The sequence below is a fragment of the Acanthochromis polyacanthus genome, chromosome 13 (assembly GCF_021347895.1).
Source record: "Acanthochromis polyacanthus isolate Apoly-LR-REF ecotype Palm Island chromosome 13, KAUST_Apoly_ChrSc, whole genome shotgun sequence".
Lineage (NCBI taxonomy): Eukaryota > Metazoa > Chordata > Actinopteri > Pomacentridae > Acanthochromis > Acanthochromis polyacanthus.
Genome location: NC_067125.1, coordinates 2,904,089 through 2,922,292, shown reverse-complemented (window position 1 = coordinate 2,922,292; position 18,204 = coordinate 2,904,089). Strand labels below are relative to the sequence as shown.

The 18,204-nt window shown below is 38.4% G+C and overlaps 2 protein-coding genes across 2 annotated transcripts in view; both read right to left on the bottom strand.

The window, feature by feature from the left end:
* The window catches only part of timm50 (translocase of inner mitochondrial membrane 50 homolog (S. cerevisiae)), a 35,821-nt gene extending 23,797 nt beyond the window's left edge, over positions 1-12,024 (bottom strand). The window contains exons 1-4 of the mRNA XM_022202245.2: positions 11,758-12,024; positions 9,295-9,451; positions 8,267-8,298; positions 5,269-5,290 (exon numbers count right to left, since the gene is read on the bottom strand). Of these exons, the coding sequence (XP_022057937.2) occupies positions 5,269-5,290; positions 8,267-8,298; positions 9,295-9,451; positions 11,758-11,970 (424 nt within the window). The 5' untranslated portion in view covers positions 11,971-12,024. The remainder of the gene's footprint in view (positions 1-5,268; positions 5,291-8,266; positions 8,299-9,294; positions 9,452-11,757) is intronic.
* Positions 12,025-12,134: 110 nt separating this feature from the next.
* LOC110956631 (E3 ubiquitin-protein ligase TRIM21-like) lies at positions 12,135-18,128 on the bottom strand. Its single transcript, XM_022202244.2, has 3 exons — positions 17,085-18,128; positions 14,749-15,433; positions 12,135-14,088 (listed from the first exon to the last, which is right to left on the bottom strand). Exons 2-3 carry the CDS (start codon positions 15,429-15,431, stop codon positions 13,059-13,061), a joined length of 1,713 nt encoding a protein of 570 aa, XP_022057936.2. The 5' UTR covers positions 15,432-15,433; positions 17,085-18,128; the 3' UTR covers positions 12,135-13,058.
* Between the last annotated feature and the right edge of the window lie 76 nt (positions 18,129-18,204).

The window sequence follows — 18,204 nt, the reverse complement described above, 5'->3', positions numbered from 1 at the left end:
CCACATCGCCACGGATACCGCCACTTGGCTCCAAAAACAGAGTCTGTAGCCAAAAAACACGTCCCAGAGGAGGAGGATCTTCATCCTTCCAGCCGGTCTCTAAGCTCATCAGGTCTGGTCCTCCTGGTCCCTCAGAGGTCCCTAAAGGGTCCCCGGGGCCCTGATTGGGCCTCATCCCTCTGAAGGACCCTTTAAATCATTGCTCAGCTCTGAGACGATCAATAATCAACAATCAGGAGAAAACAGACTGAATAAAACCAGTTCAGTCGTTTTGGACTCTTTCTGGTGGTTTGTGGTGATTGGGCTCGTTTTCACTGAGGTTATGTGTTGGTTTTTTATATTTTTCTGATCATTTTGCTGCTTTTTGTGATTGTTGTGTGGTTTTGAGGTTGATTTTGCGTCTTTTTGTGGCGATATTAGATGTTTCTGTAATAATTTCAGGGGTTTCTGTGGTAATTTGTGTGGTTTTGTGGTTGGTTTTTACATTTTTGTGGTGATATTGCTTCGTTTTCTGGTGTTGTTTTGTCTTTTTTGCGGTTGCTTTTTGTCTTTTGGCATTAATTAAAAGTCCCTGTGGTAATTTCATGTCTTTATGCAGACTCATTTGGGATGGTTCTTAATTTTTTCTGGTGATTTTGCATTTTTAAGAGTAATTTAACATGTTTTCATAGTGGTTCTGTGTTCATCCGTGTTGATTTTTTGACATTTTTGTGATGATTTTGCAGCTGTTTGTGGTCATTTGTGTGGTTTTGTGGTGATTTCGCAGTAAGTGATGATGATGTAAGAACTCTGACAAACTAAAAACGTCTACTTTTCCACCGTTTACATCCAGTTTCATAGTAACTCACCGTACATTTCCCAGTCCCCACATTTACCGTCTGAAGCTTCCTGCAGCCGTTTCTTCACAACCAGACAAACCTGAAAAGCTGAACTTCCTGTCATTCAGCCTGGAGGCAGAAATTCACAATAAAAGCCTGAATCCCTTCTTAGAAGCAGACTGTGCAGCGACACGCCGGCCGTTTTCTCTCTGCTGTTGAGCAACAGAAGCCCAGAAAGGTCAAACATGTTCCTGAAAAATCCCTCTGTCAGCAGGGATGAGGTCACATTTAAACAGGAGCAATTTTCTGAAGAAATAATAGTGTCAGACACAGTCTGAGAGCTTTAAAAACACAAACTCTGAATGTTTAATGAGGTGGAGGTACAGGTGTGTTGGCTGACCGCCTGGAAACGTCCGTAAAACTAACATTTATAAAGAAAAAGAGCAAAGTTCACGTAAAAAATTGTAAGAAAACACCCATAGATACAGATAATGATCACAAAGAGACTAAAATACAACTACAGAGAATTAAGACATCATAAAGAGACAAGAAACAACCACAAAGACACACTAAACAACCACAAAGAGATCCAAAACGTCAATACACGCAAAACAACCATAAAGACACGGAAAACGATCAAAAAGACACGCAAAGCAACCACAAAGAGATGCAAAACGTCAACAAATACACGCAAAACAACCATAAAGACACAGAAAATAATCAAAAAGACACACAAAACAAAAACAAAGAGATGCAAAACGTCAACAAATACACGCAAAACAACCATAAAGACACAGAAAATAATCAAAAAGACACACAAAACAAAAACAAAGAGATGCAAAACGTCAACAAATACACGCAAAACAACCATAAAGACATGGAAAATGATCAAAAAGACACGCAAAGCAACTGCAAAGAAATGAAAAACCTCAACAGAGAGACGTAAAACTACAGCAAAACATGTCAAATGACCCCAAAGAGATGCAAAAACGTCCCAGTGACAAAAAAAACACTGAAAGACGCAAAGTGACTACAAAGAGATCAAAATGACTATGATTAAACTGAAAAACAACCACAATGAGCTCCAAAAAACAAAAACAACCACAAATCAATGCAAATGACACTAAACCCACATTTTCCTCCAAATCTGGACTTCAAACAGACGCTGTCCTCACATCAGGTTCTACTGATGTTAGAGCCTCAGCAGGTGGAGAAATGTGGACCACAGACTGGATGTTAGTAGAAACATGGATCCATCCATAGATAGACTGACAAGAATATCCAAAACTTTCCAGGTCTGAAAACATGAAAACCTCAACGTTCAGCCAAAATATTTCAGTTCTGGATCCCAAATAACAAATCAGCAAACTAAAGCTGAGACAGTGGATGAACACATCTAGAGCAGCTCAGTGATCAATAAGTGTATTGATCCTGTCCACACTGAAGCCTTAAAGCCTCCAGACTGTACGATGACTTCCTGTCCGACAGCTGGGTGATCAGGTACCGATACAACCAATCCCTTCGTCAATACCCAGCCCCGGCTGCTTTCACTTCCACCCTTCTGTTCGCCAATAATCAACCAATCCATCCATCTGCACGTCGCTCCGCCTCCTCCGGCTCTAAACCCAGAGAATAAAGGTCCAGAGGGAGGATGGAGGTCTGTAGGACCAAGTGGACCTCAGGGACCGTTTATGATGGATGAAGGAAGCAGACAGACGGTATTGATCAGTGATTACTGGAAACAGCAGGCGATCAGAATCCGTTCAGACGTGGAAGAAGATCGATGCTAGCTTAAATGATGTCTCACTTTTATGACTGAGAATCAGCTTTGTGCCGACGTTGGATCTTAAAGACCTTCTAGGAAACAATAATAACAGAGTTCTGGTTTTGATTTTAAGTCCTGGTGGTCATTTAATGTCATGTTTTTACACTTTGTGGCGATTTTCTCATCTTTTTCATAAAGGTTGTGTGTCATTTTGTGTTGATTTTGGGTCATTTTGACACTATTGTGATTTTTTTTTTAATCTTTTTGTGTTGATTGTTGATCATTTAGTGTTTTCCTAGTTTAGTTTAGTAAGTTTTATTTCATTTATGAAATAACACATACTAAACTAAACTAGGAAAACACTAAACACAAAGATTTTTTTTTTTTAAAAAATCACCACAATAGTGTAAAACTGATCACCAAAAAATTGCCCAAAATGATCCTTTTTGGACATGTTTCATATTTTTTAGGTTAATTATTGCTCTCTTGTGTTGATTTTGCATTTTTTCCTTGTGGCTGTTTGTCATTTCGTGTTGAATTTTCATCTTTTTATGATTTTTTTGGTATTTTACGCCACCATTTTAGAGATTTTCCACATTTTTGTTGAACTACAGATATTTTGTGAAATCACAGAAGAAAAAGCGTGAACTTTTATCGTAAAAGTAGCACATAAAATGAAACAAAAGGCCAAATGAGTATCTGTACATTTAGAAATAATAATTACTTCTTTTCCAGTGTGTGGCCATAAAATTATAGCTTAATTGTTTTTTTGTTGTTTTTTTTTGTGCTAAAGTTTCGTCAACACAAGCGGAAACTTCCCAGGTTGTTCAACTGAGAATAATATTCCTTCTAAATGTGACAACTCGGCTTTTTCTGGGTTTTTTGGACAGTTTCTGCTGATTTGTGGGACTTTTTGGAGACTTTCCAGACTCAGTGTTTCCTGGATGGACGAGCAGGAGGAGAATTCATGAGTGTTTGGTTTGTTTGGGGGATGGGGGCATATGGATGGTTGGATGGACGGATGGACGGATGGATGGTTGGATGGATGGTTGGTTGGTTGGATGGATGGATGTTGGTTGTTTGATGAATGGTTGGATGGATGGTTGGATGGATGGTTGGATGAATGGTTGGATGAATGGTTGGATGAATGGATGGATGAATGGTTGGATGAATGGTTGGATGAATGGTTGGATGAATGGTTGGGTGAATGGTTGGGTGAATGGTTGGTTGGATAGATGGATGTTGGATGGTTGGTTGGATGAATGGTTGGATGAATGGGCGTTGGATGGTTAGATGGATGGATGGATGGATGGTTAGATGGATGGTTGGATGAATGGATGGATGTTAGATGGTTGGATGGATGGTTAGATGGATGAATGGTTGGATGAATGGTTGGTTGGATAGATGGTTGGATAGATGGATGTTGGATGGTTAGATGGATGGTTGGATGGATGGTTGGTTGGTTGGATGAATGGTTGGTTGGATGGTTGGATGAATGGTTGGTTGGATGGTTGGATGAATGGATGGCAGTGCCAGCCAGCCATCCATCATTCAAAGGCAGCGCTGCCAACACGTCAATAAAAACACACAAACCAGACTCACGTGGACCAAACACACACAATGGAACACATTAGCACTGAAACAGAGTCGCTCTGTTGGAGGTTTTCAGCCTGTACCAGGCGACAAATCCAAAGAAAATCAATCTGAAGCTCAAACAGTGCAGCTTTAACCACAGATCATTGATTCATCTCCTCATTATTTTACAAATTCACCACCTAAAGTACAAAACTTACACGATGAAGATGAAAAAGGGTCTGCTTCAATCAACTGATGATCCAAAAAATTCAGTTTACAATGATAGAAAACCAACAAATCTTCATTTTAAGAAGCCTGAACAAAAGAATATTTGACATTTTTAACAGCTGAGCTGCAACTAAAACACATTTTCACTAAAATAAAGTCGGTCTGTCTGGGTTTTGATTCTAATAAAGTCAACAAAATCCAAAGAAAGTCAATAAATAGTGGAGTTTTAACCACAGATTACAGATTCATCTCTTCAGTATTCCACAAATTTAACAATTTCTGCACTGAAGATGAACAAAGTTTTGTTCAACTCACACTCCACAGTTTATGGTGGAAAACAAAACCAACGAATCTTCAATTTAAGAAAATTTTGCATTTTAAACAGATAAGCTTTAACTAGAACACATCTGCACTGAAATAAAGTGAATCTGTCTGGGTGTTAAGTCCTTTAAGTCGATCGATTTCTTAATCTGCTCCTCTGAGAAGCTCTAACCGACAAATACTGCGTTTAAACCTGATAAGGGACACTTAAAAACTGGTAAAACTGCTTTTATGGGTTTGTTTCTGCACAAAGTAGAGCTCGTCAGGACCAACTGACGAATATTTTACACTTTCTTTGAGCAAAAGCCGCCTGATCAGGACTTAATCTCTTTTTCTGAGAATCTCCTGACAACAGAAACAACTGAAAATGACTCATGAAACTGGAAAATCCGACCGAAACTTGTCACTAAGAAGCACAGGGCAGATCCAGTCCTTGAAGCGACACTTAGAGGACCATAAAAGACGACATGAGATCCGTTTAAAACCGTAAAATAGAAAATAAAAAACACACAACACAAAGAGACGCTGCCCGAGAGAAATAAAACCTGTGTTCACACTCACCTCTGTCGAATTCGTCTGGAATCTGTCAGAAAAAAAACATAAATAAAGATTAAAATCAGCACAAACGGAGCCGATAATCAATCCATCCATTGATCAGTGTTGACAGTAAATGTTTCTGGGCGTGGTGACGACAAAACACAGCTGATCAATAGATTCTGTTGGTGGTTAAACAGAAGAACATGAAGCTGAAAAACGACTAATGACACTCAAAAACAAGAAAGGAGACAAAACGTTCTGAAAGAAACCACATAAATGATACAGAAAACCACAAAAAATGACAAATGATACAGAAAACCACTAAAAATGACACGAAACAAGACAGAAAAGACACAAATTAGATAAACAGGACATAAAATGACACAAAAATGAAACAAAATGAGAAAAACACGACAAAGAAATGACACGAAACTGACAAAAACTGGACAAAAATCGGTTTACGTTCATCCAGGTGTCACAATGTAAAGATTAAATCTGGTTTTTGTTATAAAATGAGACAAAAAAAAGAGACAAACAAGATGCAAAACAACCAAAAAATGAGAAAAACAACAGAAGTGGAACAAAAAAACAGACACAAAACCAGAAAATATGGCGAAAAAAAACACAAAAAAATAGGCATAAAACAACAAAAACTGAAACAAAAATCCGTTTTACAGCCATCCAGGTGCCACAGTCTGAAGAATAAATCTGGTTTTTGATCCAAAATTAGACAAAACAGCACAAACGAAACTCAAAATGACAAAAAATTTAGACAAACGACACGAAACAAGACAAAAAGAGACACAAAATTAGACAAACAACTCAAAAAATTAGACAAAACGACACAAACGAGACTCAAACCAACAAACGAGGTAAAACGTTATGAAAGAGACATGAAACAACAAAAAAGTAAGTCTGGACCTGAATATCCAGATCTGAATATTTATGTTGAATCCGAATATTCAGATTAGAGTGAGGATCCTCTAGAGATGGAGGTAAAAGTCTTCATTAAACTCTACAGCTATAAAAACCATCTGATTGGTCGGATGATTAACGGACCAGAACCAGCAGGTTGGTTTTTACTCAGTGGAAGGACTCCACCTGCTGGACGTCAACATGAACTGCACCATGAACCACAAACATCTGTTCAACCTCCAGCTCTGACAAACCAGCTGAATATCAATAAAATCACGTTTTTTTGTCTCGTCTTGCTTTGGGTTTTTATTTGTCTGTGGGACAGTTTTGTCTCTTGTTTTGTCATCTGGTGTCTCCTCTTGCTTGACTTGTGTCGTGTTCGTGTCCTTTCACGCCTCATCTCCATATATTGCTGATATTTTGCTGTTTCCAGCCTATCCAGACTTTTCCTCTCTACTCTGTTCATCATCAGTAGAAAGATGTTTCCCCGTGCTGGATGGATCTGCAACAACCTGCTGCTCTGTTCACCCTTTCTGAGCCATGCTGCACTTCACTGTCAGTCTAAAACCGTCCAGAATGACTCAAAACGTGTCTACAATAACCTAAAACTTGTCCAAAGTCATATAAAATTGTCCAAAACTGACTAAAGTAATATAACGTAAAGGAGTAGGATGAGAAGGAGGAGAAGAAGAAGAAAGTGGTGGAGGAGTAGGAGAAGAAGAAATGAATCCCGTTTGAGGTCATTTTGGGTTTTTTTCTCGGGTCAACGGCTTCCAGGACGGAGGAGGTTTAGCAGGAAGCATCAACGCATCTCGTCACAATAAAAGCTCCTCATAAATGTCCTAATAAAAAGGTCCTAATGAGGCAGAAGTGTGCCTTTGAAGTGGAACAGCTTCCAGATCGACACCTTTAACCTGCTGGTCTGACAACAAAGTCACTGAAATACTCCATACACAACCTGATAAAATACCGATACTAACCTGATAAAATACCGATAATAACCTGATAAAATACAGATAATAACCTGATAAAATACTGATAATAACCTGATAAAATACCGATAACCTGATAAAATACAGATAACAACATGATAAAATACCGATAACCTGATAAAATACCAATAACAACCTGATAAAATACTGATTATAACCTGATAAAAAAACGATGATAACCTGATAAAATACCGATAACAACCTGATAAAATACCGATAACCTGATAAAATACTGATTATAACCTGATAAAATACCGATAACCTGATAAAATACCAATAATAACCTGATAAAATACAGAAAAGAACCTGATAAAATACAGATAACCTGATAAAATACAGATAACCTGATAAAATACAGATAATAACCTGATAAAATACCGATAACAACCTGATAAAATACCGATAACAACCTGATAAAATACCGATAACAACCTGATAAAATACTGATAATAACCTGATAAAATACCAATAATAACCTGATAAAATACAGAACCTGATAAAATACAGAAAAGAACCTGATAAAATACAGATAACCTGATAAAATACCGATAATAACCTGATAAAATACCGATAATAACCTGATAGACTACTGATAACAACCTGATAAAATACTGATAATTTGATAAAATACTGATAATAAGTCCAAAATAACCAGGATTTTCCACTAAATTATTGATCGAATAGGAACTAAAATATGCAATTAGGTCGAATCAATCAGGTTTTCTGTACTTTTGTTCAAAATATAAACCTAGCAGCTACAAAAAGTCCCTTCAGTGGAGTTTTGAGTTTTTCTGATATTTCTACACTTTTTATCACACACTGTCACTCCAGACAAAAGACTTCACAAACCGATGCAGGAAAAAGCAAACAGTTTTTATCCCAGAGTGCACAATTATAAGAGTAAATCCAGAACAAAGAGGCGTGAACCCTCCAGCAGGTGAGATAAGTGTGCTGCTTCCTGTCCCACCATCACTCAGACGCCTGCAGAGTTCGTCCTCCACAACATCCCATAATACCACACAGACGCTAAACGAGGCTCTAACAGCTACTGCTGCTCAGGTGAGTAAAGTCACACCTGGAGGGTTAAAAGTGACAACAGGTTCAGATAAACTCACCGTGTTTCCCTGTTCGTCCACAGAATTCGTACCTAAAGAAGGAAAAAACAAAAAGTTTAGCAGAAAAAGTCACAAACTGGGGATTTTGAACACAAAAGAAAGAATTTAAATTCATTTTTAGACGAAAAAAATGACCTGAAACAGAATCTAAAGGCTTCAGGGCGATTAAGATGCATCGGATTTAGTAGAAATATTTTAATTTCTATTTCTAAAATTGGAATATTTTACCTGAAACTGAAATATTTTAATTTAATGTGCAATATTTTATGTACAATATTTTAATTTTACATGAAAAATTTAAATTTTATGTAAAATATTTTAATTTTAAGTTAAATATTTCAATTTCAAATGAAATATTTATATTTTATGTAAAGTATTTCAATTTCAGGTGAGAGATTTAAAAAAAAATTTAACTGAAATTTATTTGACAGGTCAGAGGAAAACCATACTGTCATGAAATAATTTTATTTGTTCCGTATTTATTCTCATGAAATTGAAATATTTTCCATGAAATTAAAATATTTTTAAGAAAACTGAAATATTTTAAATAAGATATAAATATTTTTCATAAAATTGAATTATTTTACATAAAATAGAAATATTTCTTATATAATTGAAATAAAAAAATATTTCTCAAAAAACGGAGATATTTTACATGAAATTGAAACATTTTACATACAACTGAAATATAAAAAAACAAATATTTCTCATGAAATAAAAATATTTTACATAAATTTGAAATATTTTACATAATGTTGAAATATTTCAGGTATGTATGTTTTGTATTTTAAAATTACGAAACAGGATGTGCATTAGTCCCCTTTGCTGTATTTATTTCAATATTTTCTGCAGTTTTGACGTGTCGTTTAGTGTCTGATTCATGTCGTTTATTTATTTATTGAACTGGACTGGTGGAGTAAAAACACAAGCAGCTTCATTTTAGAAACAGAAAATTTAAAAATGTTAAAACTTAGAGCAGCGACTGACGTTTATTTAAGGTGGAATTGTTGCTTTCAGCAGGAACTCACCGAATATGTAGACGATACTGACCGCCCCTCCCACCCCCATCAGGCCCGCCAGCCTCAGCACCATCTTCTTGGCATACGCCGTGTTCTCCTTCTGCTTCTTGTCCTCCGTCTGCTCCCCATCCTTCTCTCCAGCGCCTCCTTCAGGCGGAGGCTGGCCCTGCATGAAAACAACATCATTACAAGTTAAGTCACAGAATTGTTGTTGAGTTACAGAATCATTAAGCAAAATCAAAGAAAAAACATTAATTTAGATGTGAACTGTAAAAAACTATTTCTTAAAGAAACTTGACTGTAAAATAACACTACATTTATTGTATATAAAAATAAAAAATATATATTACAGATATTTGCTGTTCTAGGGAGAAAAATTAAGCATTTAATGCATTTAAAAACAGTAAATAATTTGTCTTTGTTAAATTAAAAGTAATACCAACACACATCAAACAAAAAAAAGTTCATTTCCATGTTAACCATAAAAAATAAAAAAAGAAGTCCAACTCTAAATAAAAATCTGTATTTTCTAAACAAGTTATTTTTTTAATGTCTGACTACAAAATTACAGTTTTCTTTTGTTACAGTTTATCTAAATTGAAAACAAATAATACTTTTATTTTGCAGAGATTTGCTGTTATCCAAAACAAAACTAATGTATATGAAAACCATTTTTAAAAGATAATTGGTAACATTTTCCCTGCTTGGTTAAATTACAGACAATTAAAAATAAAAGAAATAGTTTTTAAAAATGCAGAAGCAAGTATTAATTTACATGTTAAGTGTAAAGAGTAAATAAAAAATTGCAAATATTGACCACATCAAAAATCTGTACTCTTTGACAGCGTTTGACAGTAAAATTACTGTTTTACTGTTTGTAAATCAACACAAAATGTCCGTTTTATATCCGTTTAACATTTTCATTTTGTTTAACTGATTTTTTCATTTTTATTTATTACAGTTTACAGCTGTGCTATTTATACTGCTGTCCCCATGCAGTCTGAATATAATAAAATATTAAACATGAATGTTCAGGATGTCTGGTGTCGCCAACATGAAGAAAATCCTGCAAATATCTAATGAAATGCAAACTATGGACAGAGAACTTCTCAGACAGCTGCAGAAACAAATCGACTGAGGCCTCAAAGCCAAGAAAAGATCACTGGAACATCTTTTTATTGTTTCCTCTATTTAATCTTCTTGTTCATGAGTTTGCAGCGCTCGATTGAGCTGAACCGCCTGTCATGTTTTCTTCATGGAGGCAGCCACTTTGTATGATGTCATCAACCTGCCGTGATTCCCGGCGCTCGCGGAGACCTGGCGACTGTCTAAACCGAGCGCTGAGTTTGTATTCAGACGTAAAAACAAAATGTTTGTTATTCAGATGAACAGAAACTGCTGGAGGAAACTGAACCACAGAAACACGTCACACTGGTTCACATGTGAGCTGCTCCAGGTTCACTGAAGAACATCCAACCAAAAGATAAAACCATAAATACTAAACATGTGGTTCAGGGAGGCGGTTTGAATTTCCTCGGTGTGGGATTGATGAAACCTGATCTTATCCTCTAAAACATGTCTAAATACAGCTCTGGGAGTCTCACTGACCCGTTCAGTCCTTTATTAAAATCATTATTATAATAAATTAGAGGAAAGTAGAACCAAATAAGGAGGTGAAACAGGAAATTACCTGAAAATAAAAAGTTTCATAGCAGAAATTCAGTCACATGTGATGTTTGGTATGAACATGGAGAAGAGAAGGGAGGAGAGACAACAGGAGGAGGACAGTGGATACTAAGACACTGGATACTAAGACAGTAGCAGAGGACATGGAGGAGGACAGTGGACATTAAGACACTAGATACTAGGGCACTGGGTGGACAGTGGGGGGGACAGTGGGGGAGGACGGGATCTGTTCTGACCTTCAGACCAAACAAACCTTGGGAGCTTATCTGAGGGTCCTGCAGATAAAACCGAGGCTGTTTGCTTAGTGAAGGAAACATCACCAGTAGACGAGCCCCTGCTAGCTTCATGCTAACGACCACAGCTAGTAAACACACATTACCGTAGCTGCTGTGTGCTAAAGATGCTAACTGGCTCAGGCATCCAAACTGACGATGCTAATGTATGCTAACGTTAGCCGGCTAACCTGTTAGCCACCGTAATCTCACGTTCATTCATTCGTCACACCGCTAACGCGGCGCCAACAGGCTGAGATGTAACGTCTCTGAAGCGGACATCTGTCGCCACAAATGACATAAATAAATATTTAATTCTGTTTTTTATCTTCATTTCTCAGGTGAATATTTAGATATAACGTTAAGCTAGCTGTCAGATAAAACGACTTCGATTTGGTGTACGGGGCAGCTCAGGTGGACGGGGTTTCAACTTAGGACCACGGTGCAGCGGTGTACCCGCCCATCCCGCCTGCTCCTCTCAATAAATCAAACGCCTCCAGCGGGCGAGCCTCACCTGACTCTGCTGCTGCTGCTGGAGTCTCTCCTGGAGGATAGCCTGAGCCAGACCGCCCGTCGCACCGCCCGACGAGGCCGGAGACTTGTCCGTGGACAGCGTCCGGATGATGTCTGCCACTGCCGGGGTCGAGGCGCCCGCCGCCCCGCTCCGGAGCCGCAGGAGGCCCCGGCTTGCCCGCACACACATGGGGAACACGGAGGTAGCCGACATCTTGGATATTAGCGCTCGCTGCCGGTGTGTGACGCGAGTCAAAAGGACAAAGGCGTCCGATTGGTTGGCTGCTGTTTGAGTGACGAGCAGGAGACGCAGTCACAGCAGCGAGAGACCACATGAAGCAAGAAAGGGGCGGGGCATATAGTCTTTTGTCCAATCAGAGGGGAGAGAGAGTCTGACCTTCGATTGGGACAGAAAACTGCCATGATGGTTGATGGCAAAATGCCCAAAGTCTGTGCAATTATATCACCTGTTAAATGGCACAACTTTATATATTCATTCAGAAAAAATAAGTGAGACCACAACGTTTGTGTACTGATAAAATAACATGCATCACAAATGATAGCATAATATAATACAATATAATTATTTATTCATTTTAGTAGTAAATTTGAGACACCGTTATGCTCTAAAGTATTTATTTAGTTAAAAATAAAAAGGAAACTTAATCAAAATATTCCTTTCTTGTCCATCATACAACATTTGTGTCCTGTCTGGAAAAAAATTGTTGACAGTAAGAAAATAAAATGAAGAAAAACATCTGTAAACATAAGAAAACTTACTTTTTTGTTGTTGCTTTTTTTTACAGTGTGTCTTCAATGCCCACATTGAATCTTAAATCGAGTCAGTCAAATCTGGAGCCATTGTCTGGAAACTGAAATTTTAAGAATCTTGCAGAACCGATCCTTTAGTGACTCTACAAGGTGGATCAGTTTTTGCACCTGAGCCAACTTCAGAGCTTTATGCTTTACGACTACAACCAAAGACTACAAAACCATCAATGTAAGTCTCTACAGAACACTGTCCGGATCACTACTTTCCTCTGATGACAGCAGTGATCTGTAGTGATGGTAAACTCTCCCATCTGAGTCTGAATATTGGGTAGATCCTTATTTTTGGTGTAAATCTAGCCCTTGAATAAACCTCCATGAAGTCTTCATGAAACTGACCATTGTCCAGAACCTGAAATTTTAAGAATCTTGCAGGACTATTCCTTTAGCGACTTCAGAGCTTTACGATTTACAACTAAAACCAAAGATCACAAATCTCCACAGAACAGAACAGAAACTGGGCAACCCACATCACTATTTTCCTCTACTGACAGCAGTGATCTGTAGAGGATAAAAACTCGGTCTGAAGATCGGGTAGATCTTGGTATTTACTGAGTTGACGGTGCAACATGGCCGTCTGAATTGAAAAAGATTGTTTCCAAAACCTTCCTCAACTTTTGGCCTAACTGTGAAGACACATCCAGTAAACGAGTAAATCAGAGCTCGAGCGTTGATGTCGTAGAAAGAAACCAGCCCTCCTTCGTAATCCACAAAGACACCGATCTTGTCGAGGTCTTTGGACAAAGACAGGATCTTGGGAGGGTTGGTGTTCGCCTGAAGCTGTCCCCAGTACAAACCCAACGTCCAGCATCCATCTTCAGGGCTGAGGGACAAATTGATGCCTTTCTTGCTGACTGATTCTCTCACCACTCCAACCTCCCACCCGGTTTGTCTGCTGATGGATTTGACTTCATAGTAGAACCTTCCGGAGGAGATGCCTTCATTTCCCAGGACATAATGGAGACAGTCGAACCTGGAGACGTTGTCGGGTACTTTCCTCTTCTGGAATCCATCCATTACTTGCTTCCTGTCCGGGGACACGATGAGAGCTGGGTGAGCTGTGTTGGCGTCCAGAGTCACTGTTTTTGCGTATTGCTGCTGGACTCTCCCGAGTTCATCATCGAACACAGTCTGGGAATCCATCGGTTTGTCTCCTTTGAGGTCCATCATGATGTTCTCCATTTGTTGGTTGAACGTCTCCTCAGTCTTGACCACCGCCGTCCTCAAGGCCTCCACCTGCAGGAAACTTTGGACCTTGGTGTCGAAGCTTGTTGAGGCTGAAGACGAGGAAGCAGACGGGAGTTCCTGCAGCAGCTGGAAGTCATCCTTGGTGTTTGAGAGCTCCTCCAGTTTGGCGCCAATCCTGCGTTTGCTATCGATCTCCAGCTGCAGGCGTCCAATCAGCTCTTCTTCCTGCCGCTCTGCTGCTTCCTGTTTCTCCTCCAGCAGCTTCATCAGCTCCACCTTTTTGAGCCTGATCGACGAAATCAGAGCGCCGAAGCACCTGTGGGTTAGAAACGAGCAAAATGTTATTTTCAATCAAGATCTCATCACAAAAAAAGCTTTTCTGCTTTTAGTGTTTGAGTCTAATGAGTGGATGAAACAGGTTCTGTTTAAACTGGCTCAGAGGAGTCGATTGTAATCACTCATGAGAAGTTAAGAGGCCACAAAACTAAGAACATTAGATTAACACGACTTTCTACATCAACAGAACTGATAATTATTGCTTGTATATTTTTGACCCAAAAGATTTTGTCATATTTCCAGAAGACCATTAATAAATCTATGAAAGAACTAAAGTACAGGTTTGCTTTTGTGACAGATTCATGAGTTTCAATGATTCCAGAGTTCTAGAAGTCATTGGAACTAAAGACTACCATGGCATATGTGGTCTTTACAGGTGGATGGAAACTTCTGTTCATCATTAAAACTCTACCTTCAGACTATCACAGTTGCTGGATCAGTTTAAGGTTAAGATTTGGAGGCCAGTTCGACACCTTGAAGTCTTTGCAGCCACATTTAAAACCCCGAACAAAAGGAGAGTACAGTTAGTATCTGCACGATCTCAGCTGTTGGTGACTTCAACACGATTTAAAGACATTTTAGTGACTGTTGTTGCTTTCAGATGATTCCACTGTCCTACAAAAACACCCAAACAAAGCACGTTTCAGTTTCTGCTTTAGCTTTTTGCATCATGAGGAGACGGTGCCGCTTCGACTTCTGCATCATCTCCTCCTTGGTGATCTTGTCGCTCACATCGCGGTCGACTTTGGCTTTCATCCGCATCACCTCGGCTCGTCTTGCCACAGACTCGTCCTGTGTGGCGACGGTTTCGTGCGTGGCGTGTTCGTCCTTCATGCACACTGCGCAAATGCACATCTGGTCTTCCCTGCAGAAGAAGTCCTTCAGCTTGTTGTGTTTGCTGCAGACCCGATCCTTCAGCGACTCCACCGGCTCCATCAGTTTGTGCCACTTCAGCGCCTGAGCCGACTGATGAGGCTGCAGGTGTTCGTCGCAGTAGGAGACCAGACAAACCAGGCAGGACTTCAGGGCTCTACGCCTGCAGAGGTCACAGGAAACCTTCCAGGACTGAGCAGCATTACCATCAGCTCTTTGAAACGCCTCCACATCGTCCCTGAGCTCCTGGTTGACTCGCACATGTGGGGTTTTGTCAAAAGTCTGGTGGCACAGCGGACAGTGATGGACGTCACAGGAGGCCCAGAAGTCGGTGATGCAGCTCCGGCAGAAGTTGTGACCGCAGGGAATCGAGACGGGTTCGGTGAAAACGTTCAGGCAGATTAAACACCGGAGATGCTCTTCGGATCGGAAACCGCCGGCCGAGGTCATATCTGGAGCAGGAAAACCAGGAACAAGAGGTCTGGATGGTTAAAATACAGCTTCCAGACTTTATTTTACACTGAGATCACTTTTTATGTTCAATGAAAGATATTTACATGTGTAAAAACAATGAATATATATATATAGAACCTTGTCATATATACAGATTTTTACTATATCGTGAAAATATTATACACAAGCGGCACTTAAATTCCTCTTTTCTGACTGAGTTTAATGCTTCAACTACAGACTAACTGCACACACATCATTTAAAACGAGTCATTCACTTCTCTAAAGATAAATAAAGCAGCTGTAGAATAAAAAACATGAATTCATCAGAAATTATTACAGAACAATAAATCATTCTGCACGATGATTAATTTAATTCAACTTTTGGTGCTTTAAATATATCTTGATGCAAATATTTTTACTCAAGAAGTAATCTGAATCTGAGGATTTATTTCAACAATGTTACCACTTTTACTTAAGTACAAGAATATTTCTCCTACCACTGGCCCTTACATTACCGTTTTTTTAAAATTAAAATAAATTAGGGATATTTTTGGAAAGCGAATACATTTTGGAGAAAAGTTTCTTTTAATCTTGATTTTTTATATTTAAAATACACACAAAAAATATGTACACAGTTTTAAAAAAGACTGTAAGTTTCACATCTAATGCTTAAAAAATGTCTTTGAAGGACCATAACATTTTTAAATTTAAAGAAAACTTTTTCATAATTATAAAAAAATATTAGAATTTCAGAAATATCTCTTCTGCTTTCTTATTTAACAGGAAAAACTGTTAAATTTAAACTGAAATTTAACTTTAATGTTGTATATATATTTATAAAATTAGGCAGAATTTGTGACAATTAACAGAAACACAAGTATTGGTTCTTTAATTTTACATTAATGAGCATTATTTTTTAAATGAGGGATATCTTGAGTAATTACAGCAGAAATTTTCACATTTTAAAAAAAGAATAAAATATATAAACATATTGATTAGCTATATAACATTTATCATTACTTCTGTCTCTATCTCTAATTTGTAAAAATATACTGAATATTTTGAAGCCGTGACTACTTTCAGATGAACTGCAGGCAGTGTTTCCACAGAGCAAAGAGGAGACAAAAACAAATTAAAGATGTAAAAAGTAAAATATCCAACGCTGAGTCACTCATTTTTTCCACAGTAAGTGTTCATTCCAGCTATATTCAGCTCAGTAAAATAAAAAAATGTTTGCTTCCATGGAGGTGCAGGGAAATGAGACAGCAGTAAATAAAAACCCCAGAAACCGTTTAGAGAGGAAAACTGACTTTCAGTCTCAACTATGACTCAGCAGTTCTGTTTCTGATTCGTGTGTGTAGATGTGGAGGAGAAAACAAGGACCGAATTTAAGCAAAAACAATATTTTCTGACTGTTTCATGAGTTTTAATTCTTCAACCACAGACTAACCTCAGCTCACTGCACACAAATAATCACATATTTTTCAGAAACAGCTTTAAAGCACGTCATTAACTGCTCTGGAGTTTGCGTTCCTCTGTCACCGTCTACTTTCATTTCAACTTCATTTCAGTTCTTTGGATTTTACTCTCAGAAACACACCAAGCTGCCGGATCCTGACCGTCAGAGGAGCTAAAAGAGGAAAACTTTACCTGTTTACTGCTGTTGATCTGCTCGTGTTGAGAAATCTTCTGTTTTACTTTCAGTTTCCACAAACAGCAGACTAAGGACACGCCTCAGCTCTCTGACAGACTCCTATTTTTCCATCCCTGTGAGGTCCAGCTGCAAAAAAGAGACAAGACGGTCCAAAACCACAACTGAAACCAGCTTTAGAAGAAGTCTGAAACAGCTCTAAAAAAGTAAAAAAAAACAAAAAAAAAACAACAACAATCTAATACTGGGACCAAAACCAAACCTAAACTGCCCCTAAAAATACTCAAATAACTGCTCAAAATACAGATTGAAACCAGTCCTTAACTGGTCCTAAAACAAGTAAACCAGTCCTAGAGACATGAAATCAGTTCTAAAAAACTCTAAAACCAGGACTAAAATCAAACCTAAACCAGTCCTAAAAAGTTCAGAACTAGTCAGAATAGAGTCTGGAACCAGTCCTGAAATGTTGAAAGCTGGTACAAAACCCAAAACCAAACCTAAACTACTCCTAAAAATACTCCATAGACTGCCCCAAATGCAGTCTGAAACCAGTCCTTTACTGGTCCTAAAACCAATTGTAAACCAGTCCTAGAAACATTCTGAAATCAATTCTAAAAAGTCAAAAACCAATACAAGACCAAAACCAAACATAAACTACTCCTAAAAAAAAGAGACAAAACCTTCCCCAGACCGTCCTAAACCAGTCCTAAACCAGGACCAGATCCAGAGTCAAATAAATCCTGAACCAGCTTTAAATCACATCCAAAACCAGGAGAACCAAGACTGGAACCAAACATGAACCAGTCCAGAAGCTCTTGTAGAAAGCCCTCTGCAGAGCATGATACTGCCTCCTCCATGCCTGGCAGCAGGTTAAAGGTTGTTCATAACTGTAGCTTTGAAAAACTAATCCATCCTAACATAGTGGGGACTTTTATGAAACTGCCGGTATTTCTTGTGTGGGATGTTTATTTGTTTGTTTATTTGTTTGTTTTGTATGTTTTGAAGAACTGTGGACATTTCTGTAGAACCAGAGCGGTCTGCAGGATGAGGACATCTTTGTGGACATTTCTTCGCTCATTTTTCAGTTAATTCTCTGTTTTTTTTCTCTGCTCGTTGTTG

Bases quoted from the DNA above. Each gene is read 5' to 3' on its own strand.
- LOC110956631 (XM_022202244.2), bottom strand. From the start codon at position 15,431: ATGACCTCGGCCGGCGGTTTCCGATCCGAAGAGCATCTCCGGTGTTTA. The intron at 14,089-14,748 runs GTGCTTTGTTTG...TCTAACCCACAG, and splicing joins GCTAAAGCAGAAACTGAAAC to GTGCTTCGGCGCTCTGATTT.